The sequence below is a fragment of the Cnephaeus nilssonii genome, assembly GCF_951640355.1.
Source record: "Cnephaeus nilssonii genome assembly, chromosome: 9".
Lineage (NCBI taxonomy): Eukaryota > Metazoa > Chordata > Mammalia > Chiroptera > Vespertilionidae > Cnephaeus > Cnephaeus nilssonii.
The window spans coordinates 53,013,255-53,039,035 of NC_137080.1; the positions used below are offsets into that span (position 1 = coordinate 53,013,255).

A 25,781-nucleotide genomic window follows, 5' to 3' on the forward strand; every position below is an offset into this window, starting at 1 on the left:
TCAACCACCACGACCATCGCCGCCACCGCCAAGCCCAGGCCTAGGGGGAGGGAGGGAGGAGCCTTTTCTGCTCCAACGGCGGCTGGGGCTTGTTTGTGGGTTCGCGATGCACCATGATAGATGTAAAGACCAATTAAGGTTTGATCCGAGCACACGGGAGGCAGACGGCGGCTGATAGTGGAACCAATTAATGAGCATGTCCCCTCATTCCTGCCGCGGCCGCTCCGTGGATCCCCAGGCGCCTGCGGCGGCTGCCCGGGACCCCCCGCGGCTCCCTCCGGGCTCCGGGAAGGGCTGTCCTCCTCCAGAGAGAAGGTGCGAGGAGCGGGGCCCCAAGGAGGCTGGGGAGGGCCGTGCCCTGCAGGGAGGCTCAGAGCCAGCCGCCTACGGAGCCCAACTGTTTGCAGCCCGGGCCGGGCGGCTGGGGCGCGCCCGAGTTCGCCGCCGCGCGGGGACGGCGGCGGGAAGGCACCCGGCGCTCAGCCCGGCGGTGCCCCGAGGGCGAAGGGCAGGTGGCGGAGCGGCCGCCGCCAGGTAGCCCAGGGCTCGGGAGCTGCGCGGCCCGGTCCCAAGGTTTCGCTTGCCCGGGGCCCGGCTGGCTCTGCGCGCGGCGGGGGCGACCTGGCGTCGTTGGCGTGGGGCTCCAAGCAGCCCCCCGGGTCCGGGGAGCCCGCGGCCTCTCCCCTCTCGCTCCCCTTTCCCTTCCGGCTCATCCGGCCGCCCCAGACGTGACCCCCGCGCAAGGTGGTGGTGCCGCGCACAGCCGGGGCGCGCGTGATTGATGGCCCCGGGGTCGGGGGCGGCGCAGGCACGAGCCTCTCCTTCGCTCGGCCAGGATGTGAGGGTATCTGGGAGCGGAGCCAGGTCAGGGGAATGGGGACCCCGGGACCGCGGCGGCGGAGGAGGAAGAGGAGGAAGAGAAGCAGGGGACTCGGGCCGGAGAGGCTCGTCCTCTCTGGCCGCGGGGCGGGCTCCGAGGCTAGTCCCCCGCGGCAGCAAAGTTTGGAGCCACTGGCGCCGCGCTGCGCGGTGCGCCGGTCCCTCCCCGCGCAGTTCCCTCGGCGGGGTCCGTGCCGCCGTCGCTGCCGGGGCAGGACAAAGGCTCATTAACACGTGATGGGACCGCGCCTCATAAATGGGACTGGATCGAGCGGGAGCCAGAGACGGAGCGCGAGCGGAGGGAGAGGCAGGGACCGCGCCAACTGGGTGAGGCGCCGCGCACCGGGACCGGCGGCGACGGGCGGCCCCACGCTGCGCCAGGCTGGGAGAGCGGGCGGACCGGGGAAGAGCCCGGGGAAGGGGCGAGGCTCGCGGGTGGAGGGGGCTCCAGTCCCGATCCTTGTCACTTGCGGGCGCTGCAGGCTGGGGACACACCAGCGCGCGGGTAGCGCGGACCGACTGACTTACTGACCGACGGACTGAGGCGCATCCCGCTCCACCCCACCCCTCGGCATCCCCAGCGCCGGCGCCGCCTCCCTCCCGCTACTCCCGCGGCCACCCCATCCTTCTCCACTTCTTTTCCGCCTCCGCCTCCTCTAGGCTCCCGCGGCGCCAGTGCCACCCCCTGGCCCGGGCGGGGCGCCTCGGCTCCCTGCAGAGCTCTCCGTAGGGGGACGTTCCGTTCTAGCGGAGAAGCAGTCCCTGCGCTGGGCGAGAGGTGCCCAGGGAGCTTCCCATCCGAGGACCGTGGGATGCGAAGGGTAAGACCTGGCAGACTTTCATTTGGAAATACTTTTCTCTCTTCCTTCCCCCCCCCCCCCCCCCCCCCCCCGGGTACTGACCTGTGTGGTCCCCAAGGTCCATCCTAGAGTTCTTATTCCGCGTGAGCGAATCGTGCGTTAGTGTTTACTTAGCTATGCAGCCCCCGCCTGTTAACTGTGGTCTGTGCTACTTACTTCTGGAGGTTTCTACCATTTACTAGTTACTGAATGTGTGTGCACCTGGCTCTCTGCATGCACTGATGTCTGTTTGTGGAAAATGTGTAATTGTGCCTGTTTGAAAAACAGGCGCTTGAGTGGGTGCTCAGTGGCTATAAACCCTATCAGCAACTAAGTCTTCCCAAGAGAAATACATCCATCTTGGCATCAAACCTAGAAACTGTCTGAAGTAAATTATTAGCTGTCATGGAAAGAAATGTATGTCAAATAATAAACTTTTTTTATACAGGAAAATATATAGCTGCAGGAACCACTCTTCTTTGAGGGGGAATAAATGGGCACGTAACTAATGTCTACATTTGAATGTTGATGGAACCATTTAACTCAGAAGTGGCCATTAGCTGGAAAAAAAAAGTTGATGTGCTTTTAAAAGACATTTCTTGCTAAGGCTCAGAACCATAAAAGGATCACCTCCTGGAGCAAATGTGTTTGCTGTGACAGACAGGAGAAGCTGTCATTTGGTCATTTGAAAGTTTAGAAGCAACATGCATGTATCTAATTTTGGTGTTAAATTGAACAGATGAGGAAAAATTAGTCACCTATTAATCATTTTGTCTCATCTTTTTTTTTTCTAAAAAAAAGTGTTATTCTTGTCTTTGTTGTTGTTTTCTTGATACATTAAGCATACTCTGGCATTTAAAACAATAAGAGATTAGAATAGATAATACTGGCTTAAAGGTGTTGAAAGATATTTCTGTGGGTCCCATAACTCCTCATTTTTATTACCAAGATAATATATTTTGAACAATGGGGGAAATGTAATTTCTTAGCAGAAATGGAGTGGACGTTGACTATCAGTGGGATGCCCACTGCCATCAATCTATTTTGCAGAATATTGAGAAGCTCAGAGCAACCAACCTTTAAGGTTCCCCTAGGACTTTATCTGATGTAAAGTGTTGCTGTTCTAATCCCACCCTGCTGACAGTTTACCGGGGAGACAGACTGATTGATTTCTCTTGGTCCCCCTCCCCCACTCTCCTAACTCAGTTATAGCCATTTCATCGAAATAAAAAGCCATGTATAGTTTCCTAAGTGAGACACATTATTTTCTGATTATATCCATACACGAACAGTATCCAGGCATCTCCAGAATTTCAAACGTTGTATACTGCAGGCAGTAATTTGTAGGCACAACAGCAGTTACCATAGTTGGGCAGGAGGCTTGAGGATGGACATGGTTTTTAAAAACTAATCCATTTTAGGTTATCAAAAGAACTTACTGTAAAAGGACTCTTTTTTTATTCCAAAGATGTCTTCACTCCAGGCAAGGAGCAGTCTTGGTGAAGGTATGTATCAAGTGTCTGATAGGGAGACGTCTCATTGTTTTCCTAAGTCTCCGTGGGGGTAAAATGATGCCACAGGGGGGAAATGCTCAGTTCTGACCTTTCAAAGATGAAATGGCTATGCTTGCACACTCCTTGTTAGGAAGGCAAATTAGATCTCATCCCCCCCCCCCCACCCCACCCCACCCCCCGTTGTAACAGACAGCAGCAGTAGATGTGCATACAAAAAGAATGTTATGCCTAGTCCCTTTAATAACCCATAGGTGATAGTATGTAATTTGGTGTGTGAAGTTTTCCATTCTGGTGAAAATGCGATCGCACATTGGAGGAGTGCTGGGCTTTGTTTGTTACTCGCTGTTTTCTGTCTTTTCCTGTCACCCTTTTCCCAGTGGACTGCGAGCCTCCCTTCTCGCCTGTGAGATTGTTCTTCTCTAATAAGCCTCGCTGCTGGATCAATGTGTTCTTTTTGGCATTTCAAAATGTTAAAATAGTGAAATTGTTAAATGTTACCAAGAGGGAACTGCTGGGAATAAAATTCTCGGGGAGAACCACTATATCTGTGGCATATTTCAGTCTATTCCCAAAGAAAACTCCTTGGCTCGGTTTACCTGTTTTCTGAAGAAAGCAGCAGCCCCATTGATTAGTGTTGATAAGTGTTTAGTATGCAGTGTCAGCTTACTAATCACTAAGGCAAAGGCTGGAAAACTCTTTTCAAAACAATGGTTTGACATTCTCTTCTCTGCGTTGACTCCGAATTAGCATGAACCACCAGGAAATTTAGACAGGCTCCTTGGTTGTCTTGCATATTAGTGCTTGGATTTAGAATTGAAAAACTTGGATGTATAAGAATTAACTATTATGAAAGGGAACTTATAACAGCAGTTAGAGTTCACCACGCTTACCAAATGTTTCTTTCCAGAAAACAGTTGGCCTAATAAGGGAGGGGATTATTTCTCATAATTAGCTCTCCAGGAATGCTGAAAAAAAAAAAAAAAAAAAAGAGTGATATATTGAATTTGGAAATCCCTAACAACACATGATGAAGAAAATGAGTTTCGGTTATAGCGTCATGAATTTGGTCAGTAAGATGGAGCCTGTCCTTTGGGTTGCTGCCTGTTGTTCTAGGGGGTAATTATGTTATCTCAGTTGCATGATGAACACAGAGGAGAACTTTCATCCCTGCAAAAAAGGATGCTGTGTCTTCACCAGTGTAAGTCTGGCTCTTCTGTTTTTGTCGTCATCATTTTCTGATTGAACCAACCAAGTAGAATAAAACCAACATTTGGGTTTAAGTTATTTATAATTCTGTTTTTGACTCTGAAACAACCTGGACCCAGTAGTGTTTGAAAAACTGTGCTGGGACCAGGTTTATATAGTGTACACCTACATTGTGAGGGACAGCAAGCTCTGCTGATTTTTCTTTTCTTGACTGAAGACAGGTAGAGAAGTTAAAGAAATCAAAACCAATTGATGTACTTAACTTCATATTTCCCTCCTGAATCTCCAACTCTTTCCTAATCCTGTTCTTTAATAATGTTAAATTTGTGTTATAACTGCATGAATGCTGTTTTTGAGGGGAGCAGGGATTCAACACTTTGCCACTGAATTGCTATTAAATGTTTTGATAGCCATTAATTAGATCAGATTAACTTCTTAACAATTACAGATCAATTCAGATTTCTTTCAGATATATTCTAGACTAAAAGAAATGATAAATGTCATCCAGAATATGTATACTGCATAATTTTCGATGACTGGACATATCAACACACTTTTTTGCACAGGTATGAACAAACTTTTTCATAGATGTAGATCTAGACCAAAAGAAAATTAGACACTTTTCTTTTTATATTTGAACATGTAATTTAGGTTTTAAATAAATACTATGGATTTGGGGAAGTGTCCACATTTAGGGCAACTGTGCAGATGGGCACTGAACACTCACGGCAAAAGGAACTATCCACCTTGAACCAAAACAAGGCTGCTCTTATTTCCCACCATAGTGGAAGAGTGTTTCAGTCCCATGTGTTCTAAGAATCTTGCCAAGATGCCAGGGTGGGCATAACCACATTTTATCAGTCTTGCTAACTGTTTTTTTAATTTTTTTTATTTTGGGGAAGAAAGTTGAAGGAAAGCTTGAAGAAAATATACAAAGTTATTGCTACGTCACAAAATACACATTAACATGGTAATATAACAAATTATGATATGATCACAAGTAAGTTACAGCTGTAGGAAATTTGTGAGACCTGAGAAAGGGAGGATTATGTTCAGTGGTTTTTCAATGTCTATCTCTTGGTACTATTCTAATGGTTTGATGTTAGATGAACTTCTATCTCAATCAGGCCTTCATGGGTAATAGGTAAGTTAGGACATATCAGGAATAATAGGTCAAAATTATTATATAAAGTAATCACTGTGAACTTCTGGTTCATAACGTAAAATATTTGCCAAAAGTTTTCCTAGGTCATATTTCTTCAATGAACAGGGTACCTCATTAAAAAAAAAAAAAAAGTATTACATTTCATTATAATAGTTTTTATAGGACAGTTGCAATTACAAACATTTTGATCTAGTTTTCATTGAGATTTTCCATATAGATTATTGATGTGTAATTTTGGGATGTCCAACAATTTAAAAGTTTCATTTGAACAGGTTAATTGCATACCTTAGTGACCATGGACTTCTTGAGGTTCATAGTTGTGTTTGTATAGGCTTTTAAGGGAAGGATTTTAACTCACCAAACCTGAGCAAATGGGCCTGGCAGAGTCATAGTAGTTGTTCCAGAATACTATGAATTCTGTTTTAGCCCCAGCTGGTAACATTCTCACACCTGCACTTCAGGAAATCTTTCAAAGTTGTTCTTTGTTTGTTCTGTGTTCTTTTGTTTTTGGAATATGTGAATTGAGACTAGTCAGGTAGGAATCAGTGTTTTTAGCTGACTCTTTTTAACCCACTGTGCTATTGCATTATATTCTGTATTTTTTAATAAGATTCCTAAAGTTGATTTTGTATTTTTTAAATGCAACAAGGGATGTAAGTTCCCCCTTCTCCTAACACAGATGGCAAATCATTTTTCCCTAAGAGTACAATCTTTTATTATCTAATGTCTTACTTTTCTACTCTAATTTAGATTCGTAATTGTTTAGCGTTTGGATTCGTTGAATAGAAATTTGATCTCTTTGGCTTGATTCCTTACCACCATTATCAATTCTGAATAGCATTTTAAATTGTTTTTTAACTTCAGGCGATAAAGTGCAGTATAGTTACCTAAATTTGACGGTGTAATAGCTATTTTTTATTCCAACTAGCAAATTCCATGCTATTGCTTTTTAAAGAAAAGCAGAGGCATTTTTCAAAGATGTGCCAGGCAATCTGTTGTGATAGTTGAATATACTGGCAAGTGCTTTCACAAACTGTGTATGTCAGTAGTATATTTAAATATAATTAAAATAACATATAATTAGGAAATAATGTTTGTCAAAGTTTAAGTTTAAATGGGAGGGTTCCCCTCTTTCCGTCATCATTTCTTCATTTGTTCTTTTAGACCATATATTTAGAGAATAAAATTGGAATCAATATGACTTCTATGAATTAAGTTACAAGGAGTTTCACATTGAAATTGGTGATAATTTCCATTATGTTTTTTAAAAAACAAAATTCTACTTTCACATGTGGACATTTGTACTAGGAAATCTTATAACATTGATTTCTGTTGGTCAAAAGGCTAAAAACAATGTTTTTAATATAGCAAGTGAACCACCATTATAGATAGTATACTTTTGTCACTTTTGCCTGCTTTTAACTCAGCTATATTTAAAAATAAATCAATTTTATGTATTCTTTACAAAAGAGACTTAATTTAATGCCACTGTGATCTTTGTATTTTGGTTTATTCCAGTGTGGGTTGTTAAATGGATAAGATTTTCAACTCATTTTAGTGCATTGCTACCAGAATTTGTAAATGTTTTCTCCCGTTTTAATATAAGTTGTGGTGAGCAAGCAATATGCATGTGGAGAGAGAGCAAAACTAAACAACACATAACCAAAGTAAGCAAGAGATCATCCAGAGAATGCTGTATCTTTTGCATGTGTGAGAATTTGACTTTGGAAAATGTACAGCTGCTTTTGGAAATTATATCTACGTTCATACAAATTAAAAAAAAAAGGAAATCTTTGAATGATTTCAGTCCTCAGCTATGGAAACTAACTTTGAATAATCGATGGTCCATTTTTTATTGATGAAATAATCAGAGAGAGAACAGTCTGCCCAGAGTCATATATTTTAGTGCTTTGGGATACATTTCCATATAATTATAACCGGTAGATATTTTTGTAAGATACTTGCCATCTATAAGCAGTGTAAATTGCATAATTACCAGGATAATTCTGTAAGATAATTTGCATTACTTGAGCCTCCTGCAAAATTTCCATTTCAGTTTGTCGTTTTCTGGGTTCATCTCCTGTGATACATTATTTTATGGTTCTGGGGAAAGAAGAACAGAAACAGAGATATTTCCATCTTTTTTAAGAAAAAACCCAGCTGGAATGCTAACTACTTTTGCTTTTCCCCTGTTCTTTTACGTGCAGGAACCCTGGGTTCCCTCCCAATGGTGTTGAAAGAAAAGGCCAGCAGTGCTATAAAACTACATAGTCTTTGCCAATAGAATTAGGAGAAAATGGTGTTGAGTTCGGAATTTATGTCTGCATACTGGGTACTTACATATTACATCTTGAAGCCACTTTCCTTTGCTGGACAAGATATGTAACAGTTTCCAGAAACAGCACAGAGAAGCCCTGACTTGCAGGCTGAGAGGTTCCCTACTTGTGCTTATTTTCAGGATAGACTACATTATTCTATTCTGACCAAATAGAAAGGCCTTGTTTTTAAAGAACAGTGAGATTACTGTGGCCTTGTAGTATAGTTTGATATCAGGTAGCCTGATTCCTCCAACTTGATTCTTCTTTTTCAAGATGGCTGTGGCTATTTGGGGTCTTTTGTGGTTCCTAAAACAGCATGGTGCTGACATTAAAACAGACATATTCGATCAGAACAGAATAGAGAACCCAGAAATAAACCCACACCTTTATGGTCAATTAATATTTGGCGAAGGAGGCAAGAACATACAATGGGGTAAAGGCATCCTATTCAATAAATACTTCTGGGAAAACGACATATACGTGCAAAAAAAAAAAAAAATGAAAGTAGACCACCTTCTTACACCATACATAAGAATAAACTCAAAATGGATTAAAGACTTAAATGTTAGACTTGAAACCATAGAAATCCTAAAAGAAAACATAGGCAGTAAAATCTCATACATTTCTTGTAGCAATATTTTTTTCTGATATATTTCCTTGGGCAAGGGAAACAAATGGGACTAGAACAAACTACAAAGGTTTGCACAGCAAAGGAAACCATCAACAAAATGAAAAGACAGCCCACTGAATGGAAGAACATATTTGCCAATGATACATCTGATAAGGAGTTAATTTCTAAAATTTATAAAAAACTTATAAAACTCGGCACCAAAAAAACCCAATTCAATTAAAAAATGGGCAAAGGACCTAAATATACTTCTCCAAAGAGGACATACAGAGAGTCAATAAACTTGAAAAAATGCTCAGTATCCCTCATCATCAGAGAAATGCACATTAAAACCACCATGAGATATCACCTGAGATATCAGAATGGCTTTCATTAATAAATCAACAAACAAGTGTTGGTGAAAATGTGGAGAAAGAGGAACCCTCGTGCACTGTTAGTGGAATGCAGATTGGTGCAGCTACTGTGGAAAACAGTATGGAGCTTCCTTAAAATTTTTAAAAATGGAACTGCCTTATGACCCAGCAATCCCACTTCTGGAAATACTATATCCTGAGAATCCCGAAACACCAATCAGAAAGAATATATGCACACTTGTGTTTCATTGCAGTGCTATTTACAATAGCCAACATTTAGAAATAGCCTAAGTGCCCATCAGTAGATGAGTGGATAAATAAACTGTGGTACATTTATGCAATGGAATACTACTCAGCTATTAAAAAAAAAGCAGGAAATCTTACCTTTCACGACAGTATGGATGGATCTGGAGAGTATTATGCTAAATGAAGTAAGTCAGAGAAAGACAACTACCATATGATTTCACTTATCTATGGAATCTAATAAAATTAACAAAGTAGAAGCAGACTCATAGATACTGAGAACAGACTGACAGCTGTCAGAGGGAAGGGGGACTGGGGAGTGAGTGATAAAGGTGAAGGGATTAAGCAAAACAGAACACAATAAATACACTCATAGACACACAGACAACAATATGGTGATTACCAGAGGGAAAGGGGTTGGGGGACATAGTAGAGCGGATAAATGGTGATGGGAAGAGGCTTAACTTCGGAAGGTGAATACACAGTACAAGGTACAGGATGATGTACTATAGAACTGTACACCTGAAACCTACATAATTTTATTTACCAATGTCACCCCAATAAATTCAATTAAAAAATCTGTGAAAGTTTACTTTATCATGAAAGAAGGCTCCCTTAGCAATCCATTTCAGTGATCTAAACACCACTCATAGATCAGTCTTTCTTGCTATCTAACCTTGGTTCTTCTTTACCCCTCCCCCCTCAGTCTTTTTCATAGCTGTAATCTTTAACAATGGTTCTTAAACTTTAGAGTGTGTTAGAATCTGCTGGAGGCCTTGCTAAAACACAGATGCATCCCAGCCCTGTAGTTTCTGTTTCTGTAGGTCTGAGGTATAACCTGAGAATTTGCATTTCTCTTAAGTTCCTAAGTGATGCTCAAGCTGCTGGAGACAGATGACCCTTTGAGAGTCACTGACTATAAACTAACTCCCTATGCACTAACAACCACTGTGGGACTTCTCAGATTGTTTTTGTACAGTGGAATTTCCCAGCCTGTTCTCACCGGTCTTGTTTCCTAATTCTTTATCTTCATGTTATTTTTTCTGAATCCTTTTAGTTACTTAGCTCCATACAAAATTGCGTAATTGCATCATGCAAACCTAGGAAGGATTTGACCTTGAATAAGTACAATAGAACTACCTCATGGTTTCAGTAGCATAAAAATTCTGTACTTGCATCCAGTTAGAATACTTCCTTCTTAATCATAACTATGTTTCCAAAGCATATCTTTACTGAAGCCTATTTCTTCAAGTTCTATTTTACATAATTATTTGCATCTTGAAAGCATGTTTCTCTGTTTATATCTTTCATTGTTAGGACACACTGAAAATTTTTAATTTAACATTTCAACTTAAGAAGGTGATACATAAAGACCTACTTTTACAAAGCATGTCTGAAGAGAACTCTGAATTTACACAATAAAAACTTGTTTAAAATTATTCCAGTGAGAAAAGATAGGAAGGAAATGGAATTGTTTAGAAAGCTACTATGTCCTCAATTTGTATGAGTATTTGAACAAATACTCACTTCTCTTGTGAAAGATTCCAATTTAGACCCTGTAATAATAGAAGATAATTTTCCATTCTTTTTTATCACAGAGTTATAACCTTTGTTGGTGATTTCATATTTGAAAATTGGAAAGCTAAATGTTTCATAAAGTAGAAATGAGTTGAGTTTGTTATTAGAATTGATTTTGGGCTTCTGAGACATTCCCTTCTTACTTTTAACCATATCTTGGCATAAACATACCATTTGTTTTCAGTAGAACTACTTTCCTTTACTCATTCTTAATTACTTTCTTGAGGCAGAATTCCAAATATTCACAATTAAATATTCACAATTAATTTTTATTAATGTATTAAGTTTTCTCAATGTCCTTTTGCCTCACAAAAGCAATTTGGAATTTAGTTTTTCTAGGCAGTAGTAATAACCCATTTTAACCCTCAATAACATATTTTCTTATTTATGTTTTAATTAATTTAATTGTAAAATGCATAAAATGTTGTAGCAGGAGGAGAAATTGCTCAACCAAAGCAAGAAGTATGTCAGAATAACAAATTTATTCCTGAGGGCTTATAAAAGCCACTCCATCTAGTGGTTGAATTTTCACATAACTTCTCTTGACAAGTCTTTAAAGGACACTTGCATATGGAGAAACCCATTTGGGAAAGAGCAATGCATAACAGCATGCTTTTGAGGGAAGGAAAAAGTCCATTGTAATAATAATTCCATATATTGTTTTTAAAGGTCAACAGTGTATAAGTAGGATTTGCTTAGAGTTGTGCATGTCACAAATATTTCTTTTATATGGATTGTTATGTGGCTAAACATTGCAGTTCATAATATATACCTGGGCTAAACAAGAATAAGAACAAAAAGTAAATATCAGATCTTAGAGCATACCCTCCACTTGCTGCCAATATAACTATTTGATACTGAGCTAAAAGATCTTGGGATAAATCATTGTTCATGCCTTTTATGTAACTTTTACATTTGGGCAGTTTCTTTCAGATGGAAGTTTGTAGGACACCAAGAGTTAGGTTTAACTCTCTAATGATCAACTGACTTTATGTCAAGGAAAAGTATCCACAGTGAAAAGCCATTCTACTAAGATATTATCTGCCATGTTGCCAGTGCACACCAATATTCATTTAGTGAAGATGTATGGAGTACCTTCCTTGTGCCGGGCAGAGGACATATAAGGCCATATACGACAGCTTTACCATCAGGGTCATCGTCTGAAGGGTTTAGAAACAAGAAAGAATGCTATAGGATGATTAAGCAGTGCCCATCATCTCTCTCTTTGGGAAAAACCCTCAAAGCATATATAGGAAGGGGATTTACACAACCCAATACTCTTTGAAGATGAAGTATCATATGCCTATTACATGTGTTCATATCCAATTCTATTCTGTCATCTGTGGAAGGGCAGATGGGTGGGCTTTATTAGATGGGATGAGGTAGAATGGACAATCATTTCCATTGCTTCCTTGACCCATATTCATTACACAGGTACATGGATATATAATGTACACAGTACGAGGCATAGAGAACCCACACAATAAAAATGTGTTCAATGAAGCATCTTAGGGCCTTTAACTTTATATCCATCAACCACATTGCTGTAGTAACAGCTCTCTGCCCTTTGGGCACTAAGAGTTGTCACAAACACTCTCTTGTTGGAGCCCTGCTATGGTTTACAGAATTTCTTCTGCCTGATTCTAGCCAAGATCTTAGGAACTAGCCATGGAGAGCCTACTTCACTCTGGGTCTAAGAAAATTATATTGTTCAAGGTGGGAAGTTAAGCAATTTCCAATGATTTTGAATTTATCTATATAAATAATGAATGTTTAAAGCTTGCTTACTAACAACAGTCATGTCTCATTCAGACCTAAAGAAGGTGCCCTCTTCATTCCTCACTTGGTGTGAAAATTGTCATTACCATCCCCATTCCTTACCATTGATTAATGAAGAAAACATAAACCTACCTAATTAAAAAATAATAGTGGCAGTAACAAGTTAGATTTTATTTACTTGCCAACAGTCACTGCAGATAAGGTGCTAATCCAGGGTTGGTATTTATGGCTTATAGTTAATTGGCATACTTTGTTCCTAGAGACCACAGAGCAAGGATGATTTGCAGGTGCCATAGGCATCCTTTTTGCTGTCAGCAGATCATTCCTCCAGATTTTAGTTGTTCACTATGTAAAATTATCAGGTACTATTTATGACTTCCTTTTCCCAAAATCAACTCTTCCCCCTTCCTAAGAAATGGAAAGAAGAGTGTCTTATTAAATGATTCTTGGGCCTCAAAGTTAAGAGCAGGCACTTTGACTTTTGCAGAGCTGGCTGAAGTTTTAGCTCTGCCCCTCTAGTTGGAGACCTTGGACAAAGCATTTTACCTCTTAGTTTTCTCACATGTACAAGGGGGATTGTAATAGCACCTATTTTATTTAAATATTAAACAAAAGTAATATTTATGTCTAGCACAATGCCTGGCACATAAACATTCAAATGTTTCTCATTGAAATATTTGGGAATTGGAATGTTCTCTGTTGTGCATTTAAAGCACTCAAATTCTTTGAGATGGGAACCTGGAGAATCAAGACTTTGTTTTTAGTTGGATTTAATATGTATGTTCATGGATTCAAAGAGAAAATAGCATTTATTGAAGAATGAATGAGGAAACTTGAAAAGTATGCTGCACCATTTGGACAACATGCAGCACACTCAAAACTGTTGCTGTCCTTGGTAATGGACTGTAAAGATAATCTATCTAATGGGTTCTATACACATTACAGATCAGAATAATATATTGCTTCTGACTTTTAATGACCAGACCTCATATGCAAGTTAAAGACAATCTTATGGAGTATTTTATATGTGAACCAGGCTTCTACTGAATTGAAACTGTATGTTCTATTTCAAGGAAAGGCTGCTTCAATTATGCTTGATTATTTTCTTTATAGTTTATGTAGAAAATATTTCTCTCTTGGGGGGGAAAAAAGCAAAGGCACATATCAGTGGGAAACATCAAAATAGCAGAGCAAAATTAAATGGTAAATGGAATTAGTTATAAAAGTCAGCAAATTATTCTGTTTGTATCAATTATTTGCCCGAGTGATAGGCTCTTCTTGTGGCATCATTACCTACTAGTGAGTGCTTATCTGGTGTGGTTTAGTTTCTTGAGCCATAAAATTCTTTGTTTTAACAAGCCTTTAAGTGTTAAATGATTAAGCATACTTCAGATCAAATTTGAAAATAAATGTAGCCTTATAAGGTCTTAATGTCTGTTTAGCTTATATAATTGATATATATTTATGAAAAGTCTAACACTCGTTTTGTTAGCAAGAATAGACCAGAGAAAATAGTGCTGATTAATAACTTCTATGTTAAAAAAAAAAAGGGAAGGAAAAGGAAAAGCTTTGAGAATCAACTGAGCATTACAAGCATAATGGAATTTTCTTTTATATATGGGAGAAGGAGCTGACATTAATACAAGGAAGAGGGAGTATGTATTTTTGCCTAAATTATCAGGATAATTAAGTCAGTCCTTTATTTCTCATTGCTATAGAAGATGATGCAATAAGTTACCAAACTACTTTAATAATTCCAACTCTAATGGTTAGGACAGACTTACTTGCCCACTCAGCTGTAGCAGAAATATTCATTGAGTTATGATGTTGGCATGTGAGACCATCCATGTATATTGAGGACTTGGCTTAGACATAATGCAATTATGAGTCAACTAAAACTTTCCCTATTAACTTTAAAGAAATACATTAGCAAGTTATTTTTCTTGATCAAATTAGTAGAAACCAGACTTGTTCCCAGAAGTGAATGGAAAATAAACAAATATATCCACTGGCACCGTTGTTCGCTTAAACCCTTCACAAGACTTTTCTATGAGGCTAGCCAAGCAGAACAACACAGAACCAACAAAAAGTAGGGAAAAACCAGGATTAAGCCAGGGCCTGGGACTTCTGCATTTGATATGCTGGGCTCCTGTCAATTTAGATGCTATGAGCTTGGCACTATCTCCTTAAAGCATTTATAAACTTAGAAATTTAGAGAAAGAGCCTGGTGAGCTGATACAGTCGGTAACTGTATTGGGAGCACCAATCCTTCTGATGCTTCCAGTGGCTTTTCTGCCCTCCCGGACAGGACAACCTGCGGGAAGCAAATATTGCCTAGTGTCTGTACCCCTCTCCCCACCACCCCCCCGAGATGCTGTACAGGCCAGAACTGCAGGGATTTTGACTCTGGATGCAACAGTGATAAATATCTAAAATATTGAAATGTCTCTCTGAAACATATAAGGTCTCCAGCTGGGTAATGAAGAATAAACTAACCTGCTATTAAGTTATACTGATATGGAAAAAATGCTGTTTGTAGTCTTGCTTTGAGGACTTTCTTGATGTTCACCCTAATCAGAACACAGATGTCTTCTATCCTTAAAGGTTATAGAAACAAAGATATACAAAGATACAGACTTTGGGTAGACTTAAAAAAAAAAAAAACTCATGTTGCTGCCATACCAATAAAATTTCTTGGATGATACCATAGCTTGATACTTGATGTATAAATTGGGGAGGGGGGGTTAATGGAGAGGCAGGTGTGCATATAGAGAGATGGATAAAAAAAAACTGGTGGTGGTATTCTAAAAAATTGAAGTTCAAAAAATAATAGATGCATTGCATTAAAATATTCTTATTGTTATAAATGCATGATTTATAACTTGAATTATTAGAATATGTTGGTTTATTTAAGTAGAATTCAAGGAAAATCCCCTTATATATCTTTAAGTCATTCTTTTACTATAACTGTAATAAAAACAACTGCTTTTTAATAGGTACATCTACTATGCATCTTGCCAGAAATTTCCAATTATGATTTTCCCAGTAGCAAACAAAAGCAAAATTAATGGCAGCCGCATCCCCCAAAGCATAAACTATATTACTAATGAACTCTCAAAGAAAACTCTCACTGCAAAAAATGAGCAGGTGAAAATTACTGTAATAATCCAAATGTAGAAATAAAAGCAAGAATTACTAAAATGCAGAGAACAGTGTTCCTGCCATGATCCCATTAACTTAAAATAGCCTGTGCACTGTGGTATTTGGACATTACTGAGATCCTTTAACTGCACAAAATCCATGTATATTTTTTAACTGTATTCTTTAATTAAAGTTGGATTATATTGGATAGAAATTACTTTGTATCTAACTCATATTTTATCTAGCTACTTTGTTTTGATGAAAGTGCTTGGTTGCATTAAAATGGGAAATTGTGATGACATATATGGTGATTTTAACCTAGAGTAAATCACAGGCACACGGGTTTTGCATTATGGAAATAAGATCGGTGATCCTTTTTCTTCACTTTATAGCTCTTCCAAATACTGATTTTAGTCCTTGAGGCCATGCCAGTAGGCAGATCCCACAAGATGTTAGGATAGGAAATAGTGATTTAGTAAGAGGTAGTGTTAATTACTATGGACTGACAAAATGCCTCAATTTGTGTTTGTAAGAAGCTGGAAGGCTTGAATATAAGATGCAAAATGGCTTTCTCCTAGTTACCATTAATCCTTAAAACTAAAAACTACCAAAACCAGCAGCTCTGGAGTCTGAGAGACATGGGATCAGCTACAAACTTTTCATATTCTGGACAACTTATCATCCAATTGGCCTCTGTTTCCTTGTCTGTGAAATGGGAGTTATAAATAAGCACCTGACAGAGTTGTAATGACAATTTAATGATAGAATAAATGAAGAGTCTTTCAAATGCCTGGAATATACAAATAGACATATTCCTCTACCTTTACCCATGTGTATATTTTCTATTTTCTTTGTGCCTTAAGTGCTGAGACAGAAATAAAAATTGAATAAACAGCCTATGATCCAATTAGGGCAATTAGATCATCTGGCAATTAGATATCATCTCGATATATAATTAATAAATAGGGCTGAGAGCCATAGTACTAAGTACTGATAATAATTAATATTTATTGAAGAGTTAAATTTTGTGCCAGGCACTATGTTAAATGTTCTTTAAAAGATTTAACTTTCAACACAATTCTATGATTTAGACTTCCACCTCCTCCTCCTTCCTATTTTACAGATGAAATATTGAAGTTTTGAAAGATTAACACGGGTCTGACACTAACACTTGGTCTGTGTAACTCCTAACTCAGAGTTCTCTCCATTAGTAATGCTTTGGTTGGAATCAGTAAATAAATATTGGTTTCTGAGATTATTTTGATTATTATAGATATCACTCACTACTTCTAATTTTTTTATAAGCTAATGAGCCTAATAGCCACATTTTAAACAAGCATTTATAAATAGTAAAATCAATTCTCTGGCTGTTTATTTTAAAACAAAACCCACTTGCTTATCTTAGAATTGAAGAGCCCTTACAATTTGGCCTGCCCTCTCAGTCATTCTTATTTCTAGTGCCATCCACGTGAGAAGCCTTGAATGATGAGATGTGTCTCTTGTCTTCAGTGTGCTTGTGGCATCAAACCACTCATGGGGGACACGGCCAGGAAGCACTGTCCATTATCACTCCTCTCCAGCAATACATATCTGGGTCTTGCCCTGGCTGGGTGGCTCAGTTGGTTGGAGTATTGTCCCATTCACCAAAAAGTTTTGGGTTCAATTCCCGGTTAGGACACATACCTAGGTTTCAGATTTGATCCCCAATCAGGTGATGGATGTCTCTCTCTCTCTCTCTCTCTCTCTCTCTCTCCCTTCTTTCCTCTCTCTCCTCTCTCTCTAAAATCAATAAAAATATATTCTTGAGAGAGGATTAAAAAAAATCTTGCTCTTCTCCTGAGCCCCAGTGAATGTTAGCCCTTTGTGACATTTTCCTTGGTTGGTGTAGACATTTTAGAAGTTTTTCTCAGCCATGGCTCAGTCCAAATGTCACCTCTGGGTCAAGAGACTTGCCTGCTAGAGCCAGGACTGGGACCCAGGTTTTCCTGCACAACCACATTCTTCCTTTGGGTCCAGCAGTTTCTTCCTTTCCCTTTGCATTCAACACACAGACCACACAGCTCAGTCTCTGATTGCACACTGTCTTGTTCTTTGGTTGTCTTGCACATCCAGTCTTACCTGTGTGACAAGGTGATTGAAGTCTTCAGGAACATCGGGATACTGTGTGTGTATGTGTGTGTGTGTGGGGGTGGGGGGGCTGTAGAAACTAGGTGGTAAACACTTCCTAACCCGACTGTGAAATGCACACCACACCCAAGCACATGTTCTTCACTTGACCCTCAGACCCTGGCACTCTATAGAGGACTCACACAGTGGCATATACAGAGAACTCAGATAAGGAAAGAAACGTGTTTCTGGTGCGTGCCACATCAGCAACTCCTGGGTGGCTTTTCTTGAACTAAGTGACTCACTTGGTTGACGAATCTGGCAAGGATTTTACCTGTATTCGGAGACAGGAATGAAGTAACATGATGGTACTCATTGACGTTTGTTTGAATTCTGGTTTTCTCACCGTCCGGCTTATCTGTTTTCCCTGTTAGGAGTCCCTGCTGCCAGCCTCTTTCTCAGTCATCTGGAGTTTGGCGTAATTGAAGACGGAGGGTATGAAGTCGATCCTAGATGGCCTTGCAGACACCACCTTCCGCACCATCACCACGGACCTCCTCTACGTGGGCTCGAATGACATTCAGTACGAAGATATCAAAGGCGACATGGCATCCAAATTAGGGTACTTCCCGCAGAAATTCCCTTTAACTTCCTTCAGGGGCAGTCCCTTCCAAGAGAAGATGACTGCAGGAGACAGCCCTCAGTTGGTCCCAGCGGACCCGGTGAACATTACCGAGTTCTACAACAAGTCTCTTTCCTCCTACAAGGAGAACGAGAACATTCAGTGTGGGGAGAACTTCATGGACATGGAGTGCTTCATGATCCTGAACCCCAGCCAGCAGCTGGCCATCGCCGTGCTGTCCCTCACGCTGGGCACCTTCACGGTTCTGGAGAACCTGCTGGTGCTGTGCGTCATCCTGCACTCCCGCAGCCTCCGCTGCAGGCCTTCCTACCACTTCATCGGCAGCCTGGCCGTGGCAGACCTGCTGGGGAGTGTCATCTTCGTCTACAGCTTCGTTGATTTCCACGTGTTCCACCGCAAGGATAGCCCCAACGTGTTTCTGTTCAAACTGGGCGGCGTCACAGCCTCCTTCACAGCCTCGGTTGGCAGCCTGTTCCTCACAGCCATCGACAGGTATATATCTATTCACAGGCCCCTGGCCTATAAGAGAATCGTCACCAGGCCCAAGGCCGTGGTGGCCTTCTGCCTGATGTGGACCATAGCAATTGTGATCGCCGTGCTGCCTCTCCTGGGCTGGAACTGCAAGAAACTGCAGTCTGTTTGCTCAGACATTTTCCCGCTCATTGATGAAACCTACCTGATGTTCTGGATCGGGGTCACCAGCGTGCTGCTGCTGTTTATCGTGTACGCATACATGTATATCCTCTGGAAGGCTCACAGCCACGCGGTCCGCATGATTCAGCGCGGCACCCAGAAGAGCATCATCATCCACACGTCGGAGGACGGCAAGGTGCAGGTGACCCGGCCGGACCAAACCCGCATGGACATCAGGCTGGCGAAGACCCTGGTCCTGATCCTGGTGGTGTTGATCATCTGCTGGGGCCCTCTGCTTGCAATCATGGTGTACGACCTCTTTGGGAAGATGAACAAGCTCGTTAAGACGGTGTTCGCCTTCTGCAGTATGCTCTGCCTGCTGAATTCCACCGTGAACCCCATCATCTATGCTCTGAGGAGCAAGGACCTGAGACACGCGTTCCGGAGTATGTTCCCCTCGTGCGAAGGCACCGCGCAGCCCCTTGATAACAGCATGGGTGACTCAGACTGCCTGCACAAACACGCAAACAACACAGCCAGCGTTCACAGGGCCACGGAGAGCTGCATCAAGAGCACTGTCAAGATCGCCAAGGTGACCATGTCTGTGTCTACAGACACGTCTGCCGAGGCTGTGTGAGCCTGACGCCTCCTGGGCAACGCAGGAAAAGAAATCCGTGTTTTGTGTTTTGTTTTGTTTTTTAAAGCTAAAAATCTAGAAGAGTCTGTCGTCTCATCGGTTATATTTTTTAAGTTTATCATGCTCACTGAAAAAGTGATTGTTACTGTGATCAGTTGTCTGTTCGCTGATGTTTTGATCGTGTAGATGCTCAAACTCAGTTCTCCAGGGATTTACAGTGAAGAAAGCCTATTTGCTTAAGTGACTGGAAGGTCCAAAGTCCCAATGAAACTGGAGGGAAACCTTGTGCTACACAATTTGCAGTCTAAGTACCACTGGAACAATGCCATGAAATGAGTAATGCCTTTGTAACCACCACTTTCATTATAATGTGAAATGTATGTGTCCATCAGTATCAGAGCTGTCCATTTTTATAACAGTTATAGTACTAAAGTAGAGCTATTTTGTAAAATGTATTGTGTCCTGTGAAATGTGTATTCGTGTTTACTATGTGTTGTTTATATTTGTCTAGTTCAGCAAAACTGAAAAGTAGAATTTTATGAAAACAGTGGAATATAAGCAGTGGGTATATGCCAATGAGACCACTTTTTTTTAAAGAGTATTGCCCATGATATAACTTTAGAAACCTTAATATTTTTTCAAATATCTTTATTTAAATTTGACATTGGAAATAATGATAAAGGTTGTTGGTTGGTTGTTTGTTTTTTCTGTTAATACAACAAGAAGAATCGGAAGACTCTCCAAAGTATTGAGCAGAATTTAGTGACACTTAAAAATTTATTAGCTCTGCATTTTCATACAAGGACATTTATGATCTTCTGGACTAAAGCTATCTCTTGGGTGATGGATTACAATTAGAGTGGGGGGAAAAGGCATATTGACTTTTTTGGCTGACGTCTCTGACTTTCTTTAGTCTTTAGCTATTACTGGACTTCTTAAGACTGCATGTGTCAATCTTAATGTATATTGTTATCACTGTGCAATTGCTGTTTACTTGAAGAGTATTGTATTCTTATATTCCAGGTTTAAGTAGATTTTATGCCTGGGTGGCCAAACAACAGTCTTCATTTCTTTTTCTTAATTGAAAAGAAGTATTGTCTGGATCAGTAAAATTATACTGTGTGTGAGTGTGAATATAAATGTGTGTGTGTGTGTGTGTTTCTACCCTGTAACTGTTTCCGTAATGTCATAAAGTGAGAAAACTGTGACCAAGTGTAAACTGTACCACTTGCTGCACTCTTGTACATGAATTCAGTTTCTAAAATCGAGTTCATTCAGATAATCTTATTGATAAAAATACCACGAGCATTCAGAACCCTCCCCCTCCCCCACCCCCTACCCCTCCCTTTAAGAGGCTGGGTCAAGTATTACTAAATGGACCTTCAGGTATTTCCTAAGACCAGTGTTTAGCAAGGAATAATCAGTAATGAGCATTTAAGTGAAGGTCTGTATTTACCGTGTTAATAGCAGGAAATGAGAGTGTTTTGGTTTCTGAGCACCTAATATGAATCAAGTCCATGGAGATGTAAGTCATTATAAGGGAAGTGGTTCTAAAAATCCTTCATTGGTAACATTCTTTGGTTGTGCTTGTAGGTAGTGCGATCCCGGCTTAAGTAACATCATACACGGCTTGCTGGAAGTGAGACGACGAGGTCCAGCCTGTGTGGTTAAGGGGCCTATCTGACAGTGAGTGGGTAGGTGAGACCGAAAAGGGCAGTGAGGAGCTGACACACTCGTGATAGAGGCCTGGATGACATATGGCTGCTCTGTGCTTCACCCTTGGGGACAACCCAGCACCCAGCTGGTTTGGGCTAAGGAATAGACCTCTGGTCCTGGTAACCAAGACCTGCTACAGTATAAGGATGAGCATGGCTTCCTTTCCTCCCACGCCCTGGTCTGCTACTCCTTAATGGTGCTCAGGGTCAGGCCCTTTCCCAGCAAGCTTAAGAAATTGATATTGCTTAAGAAACCACTTGACTGGCAAACGTATAATCTCCTTATGCAGACAAAGCACGGCTCCTGCAGCATCCAGAGGCCTGCATAGCATGAAGTGAAGTGGAAGGCTAGTGTTTTTGGTGATGTTTTAGGTGTTTAGATACCTGTGCAGCCTGGTGGGGTCTTCTTGCAGTGTATGGCCTAGGCTGAATGTGGCCTGTGGACCAAGCTGAGATACCTTAATCATCTGTGTATATAGCTCAAACCCACTCACTGGTTCCCTTACGTGATCTCTCTGCGATATGCAGACGAGGGCTCAGGTTGCTAGAGCATTAATAAGATCTCTTTAGGAGAAGGAGAAAAGATTCTTTATGAAAAAACTCACCAGGGTCTAGTTTTCATTTAAGAAATGCCACTCTTTTGTCCCACATTAGCCTGAATATCAATCTACATGTCTCAGAGCTCACCAGACAGTACAAACTTCCTTCTCACAGCTATGAAGACATGGTAAACGTGAAATTCTACTTACTGGTAAAAAAAAACCAACATAACAAATCTCCAGGATTCATTTTTGAAACTGTATTTGTGTGTATGCAATGTAGATTTTATAGTGTGTTGTGCTTTCAAGATCTAAATCATATATAATCAATGAAGGGACCATGGGGCTGACAGCACTAAACTTGGTGCTTATTGATATTCTAAGAAATATCTGTGAAATACCATCATGTATGTGTTATACCTCCTTCATCTTAAAACAAATTAGTTTGATTCCCTTTGACACTTTTAATATCCTTTCCTAACCAGGTTACTCAGATGTTCTCTCATGAATATACTCATTAGAGTTACCATTTATTAGCATCATGCATTAATTAGTTCCTTAATTAGACCTATTAATTTAAATATAATTTAGATTTCAGTAAGTGTTTAAAGGTCCAACTTCAGAGTTACCTGCTTTCCTCTGAGAATAATACATTGGTCCTGACCATGCATTCCACCATCACGTGTGTCTTCAGAAAGGGCCAACTTACCAACCTGCTCCCTTTCTTCCGCGTAATGATGAACCTTTCAGTCCTGCACTGGGAATGTCTTTTCTTTGCATGGGGTTCTTAGAGATGTGGGCGGACTTGCTTATTTAGTGGCTAGTCCATGTTAGGAGTATACATACATGTGTTCTGAACCAGCTCAGACTAGCCACAGTACGCAGCTTTGTGGCTAGCAAAAGAGAAAGAGCAGTTCTTTAGAGAAGAAGGGCTGTTCCCAAGAACCTCTAATTTTTCATTATCTGAAATATCTGTAAAAGAAACATGGATCTGGGAAAAGCTGGCGACATACGCCTACACTTGAGATGATTCCCAAGCCTCCCCATCCATCACTTTGAGTCAAGCCTATCTGGCATTAGGTGTCAAGGCATTTTGGCCGCCTACACTCACCCTACCACCAGATGAGAATTAGAGCCTGGATGAGTAGCATTCTAGTTAGTGCCCTAATGATTAATTTCTGCCATTCCATGTCTGTAAAAGAGACCACCAATATCATGCGCAAAATTAGATTTCTCACAATCTAACTGTATATTTGTATGATATTTTAAAATCTCCTAAATGCTGGGCAATGGCTATTAACAAATGTCTTGCACTGGCCTTCTGATGAAATGTTAACAATGCCTATTGTAATATAGACAAAACATTTTATCTACTGATTTGGGCTGAATGTATGTAAATAGGTCTTTAAAAAAAAGTCAGATGTTGAAGCAGTGGCCTACGAATCAGTAATTTTCAGATAGAAGAGTTTCTTTCCTTTGCTGTGGCATCCTAAAAGCTGTCTGCACGTAAATTTAGTGCACTAGGCCTGCTGGGGATTGGAGTCCCCAGGAAAGGAAACCCTTTCTTGTAATAATATAAATGAAGATACTAGATCATCTGGATTCTTCCAACGTTTCAAGTGGAAAACAATTCTTTATTGTCTGTAAATCTAACATTATTACTTTTCCTCTTAGAAAAATATTGTATTGTTAGATGTTTGTTGAGCTGGTAACATCCTTGCAACTGCTGCAGTTCCTTTGTTAGTAACATGTATAATATTTTGTACACAAGTACCAGTAAGATTGTTATTCACTGTAGCTTCAGTCATTAAATTACTATAGCAAAGTAGTACTTCTGTAATATTTACAATGTATTAAGCCCACACTCTATTTTATTTCAGTGATATAATTACATTGTTATTTACAAAATTGTTAATTACAAAGGAAAACATCCCATCATGTCGATTGTCCAAAGTTACCTGGAATCAAATAAAAACTCTAGATTATCATGAAGGACATAAAATATCTTTGAATTCTGCCTTATTTCACAGTCTGGTGTTAAAACATTCATAATTTAAGTTCTTAAAGGTTGTTAAACAACTGATTACCAATCCCCCAAAAACACAACTTTATTTGAGAAATGGAGACAGATTGGGTTAATATATCCATTTGTAATATGGGAAAAACATGCAAAAGCCATCATCCATAAGAAGGAAGAAAGCCTGCCATGCCTCTTTAAAGCATTATTTCGTCAAAGAGCAGAATGACAGTGCAGTAAGTTAAACACGTGTGCTGTTCACAATGTGTAAACTAAATTGAAATTCGGCAGATTTATTAAAACATATGTCTAAAAATATTATAAAATCATATATTCTGAACCATGTGAAAGATTACTTTTCAATGTAGCTTGTGAAAACACAATTTTTATTTGAACAGTAAGAGAAAATAGTTTAAACACTTTATAAGGAAGTAAAAAAGCATTATAATTAAGTTTATACATTATTACTGTCTAAAGTATGTTTGCAATCAATTTTGAAAGAAGACTTTAAATTTTCAAATAAGGAATTGGTAAATATTAAAAATCGGTTATTTTTAATAGCTATAATAAAAATTTTTAATTTTCCCTTCTTTAAGGTAAATACTATGGTAACTACATAAGCTGAAATGTGTCTAATGAAAAGCAGATGATGTGTTCTTAGTTCTTAAATTTTATACTGAGACTAGATGGGAATAAGATACTTTTTTCATATCTTCACATAACATCTTGAAACTCAAAAACTAATCCCCAGTCAATAATGTGTGCTCCATCCATAATGAAATATATATTTAGATTAATGTAGGAACAGAAAACCAATTAAAGTATGCTAGAAGCTCCACAGTCTCCCCATAGATAGTTCCAACTGGAAAAATTCCACCCATACCTAGGCTATCCTATGATCAGAGTTTCTTTTGGCTTGGAGGTGATAACATGGAGTTTTTGGCTCCACACTGGAATGTAGAAAGTCAACAATACACATCAGCATTGTTCCTAACTTTCCTGTCCCTGGGATGCTGGTAAGGAAAATTTGGACTGTACATATCTGATTAGCTTAGGGGTAATGAAATGTGGAATGGGCATATCTCTAAACAACTTGGAAGTACCAGTCATCGAGCTACTACTGTCTTAACCACTTAAGAAGTTTCTAAGTAAGGTTAAATAATAAATATATAGGATGTTGGATACACAGTTCCCTGTGACATAGCCAAAGGAAAAGAAAATGGTAGGAAGGAATAAAAAATGAGATGAAAATACAATATAGTCTTGGATTAAGAGAAAAATGAGATTTTGGGACTCCAGTATTAATTAAACACATTGTTTATTGCTTTGAACATGAGCGCTAAAATATTAGTAGAGCAAATTAATAATTTTTCTCTTAATACTAAGAAGTAGGTGACTAATGCAGCACTTCATTTAATGGTAATAATAATAATAATAATAGAATTCCTAACATCTTTGGATAAGTGTGATCCATTTGAAAATGCTCCAGTGTTCTTTATCCAGTACACAATCTTTTTTACTAATATCAGAATCATGATGAATGTCAAAGATACCCAGCTTTGCTAACAGGGGCAGCTATTGTGCTGGAAAGAACACTGGAGAAGAAATTATTAGGTTCAGAATATAGCTCTGGATCAGTCACTTTCTGGCTGTTTGGCCTTGGACAAGCTACAACCTCTGGTTTGGTTTTCTCATCGGTAAAAATGCCAACTCTGAAAATGTCATAGCATCAGGTGATATAAAGTGTTTTTGAAGAGCTCTGAAAACTGAAGGACCATACCAATGTAAATTAGAATAAATTCATTTTCAAATAATTAATTTTATTCTAGTTATTCAGTTAATGTCTAC

General features: G+C 39.8%; 1 protein-coding gene across 4 annotated transcripts; it reads left to right on the plus strand.

Moving 5' to 3' along the window:
• Positions 1 to 293: 293 nt before the first annotated feature.
• Positions 294 to 23,744, plus strand: CNR1 (cannabinoid receptor 1). 4 transcript variants are annotated; one of them, XM_079779727.1, is made up of 3 exons: positions 910 to 1,206; positions 1,540 to 1,700; positions 18,184 to 23,744. In XM_079779727.1, the coding sequence occupies exon 3, from the start codon at positions 18,247 to 18,249 to the stop codon at positions 19,660 to 19,662; it is 1,416 nt and encodes a 471-aa protein (XP_079635853.1). In that variant the 5' UTR covers positions 910 to 1,206; positions 1,540 to 1,700; positions 18,184 to 18,246; the 3' UTR covers positions 19,663 to 23,744. The 4 variants fall into 4 exon arrangements, with proteins under 4 accessions (XP_079635855.1, XP_079635854.1, XP_079635853.1 ...); XM_079779729.1 differs by lacking the exons at positions 910 to 1,206; positions 1,540 to 1,700 and adding an exon at positions 294 to 315; XM_079779728.1 differs by lacking the exon at positions 1,540 to 1,700 and having other exon boundaries at positions 909 to 1,206.
• Positions 23,745 to 25,781: the final 2,037 nt, after the last annotated feature.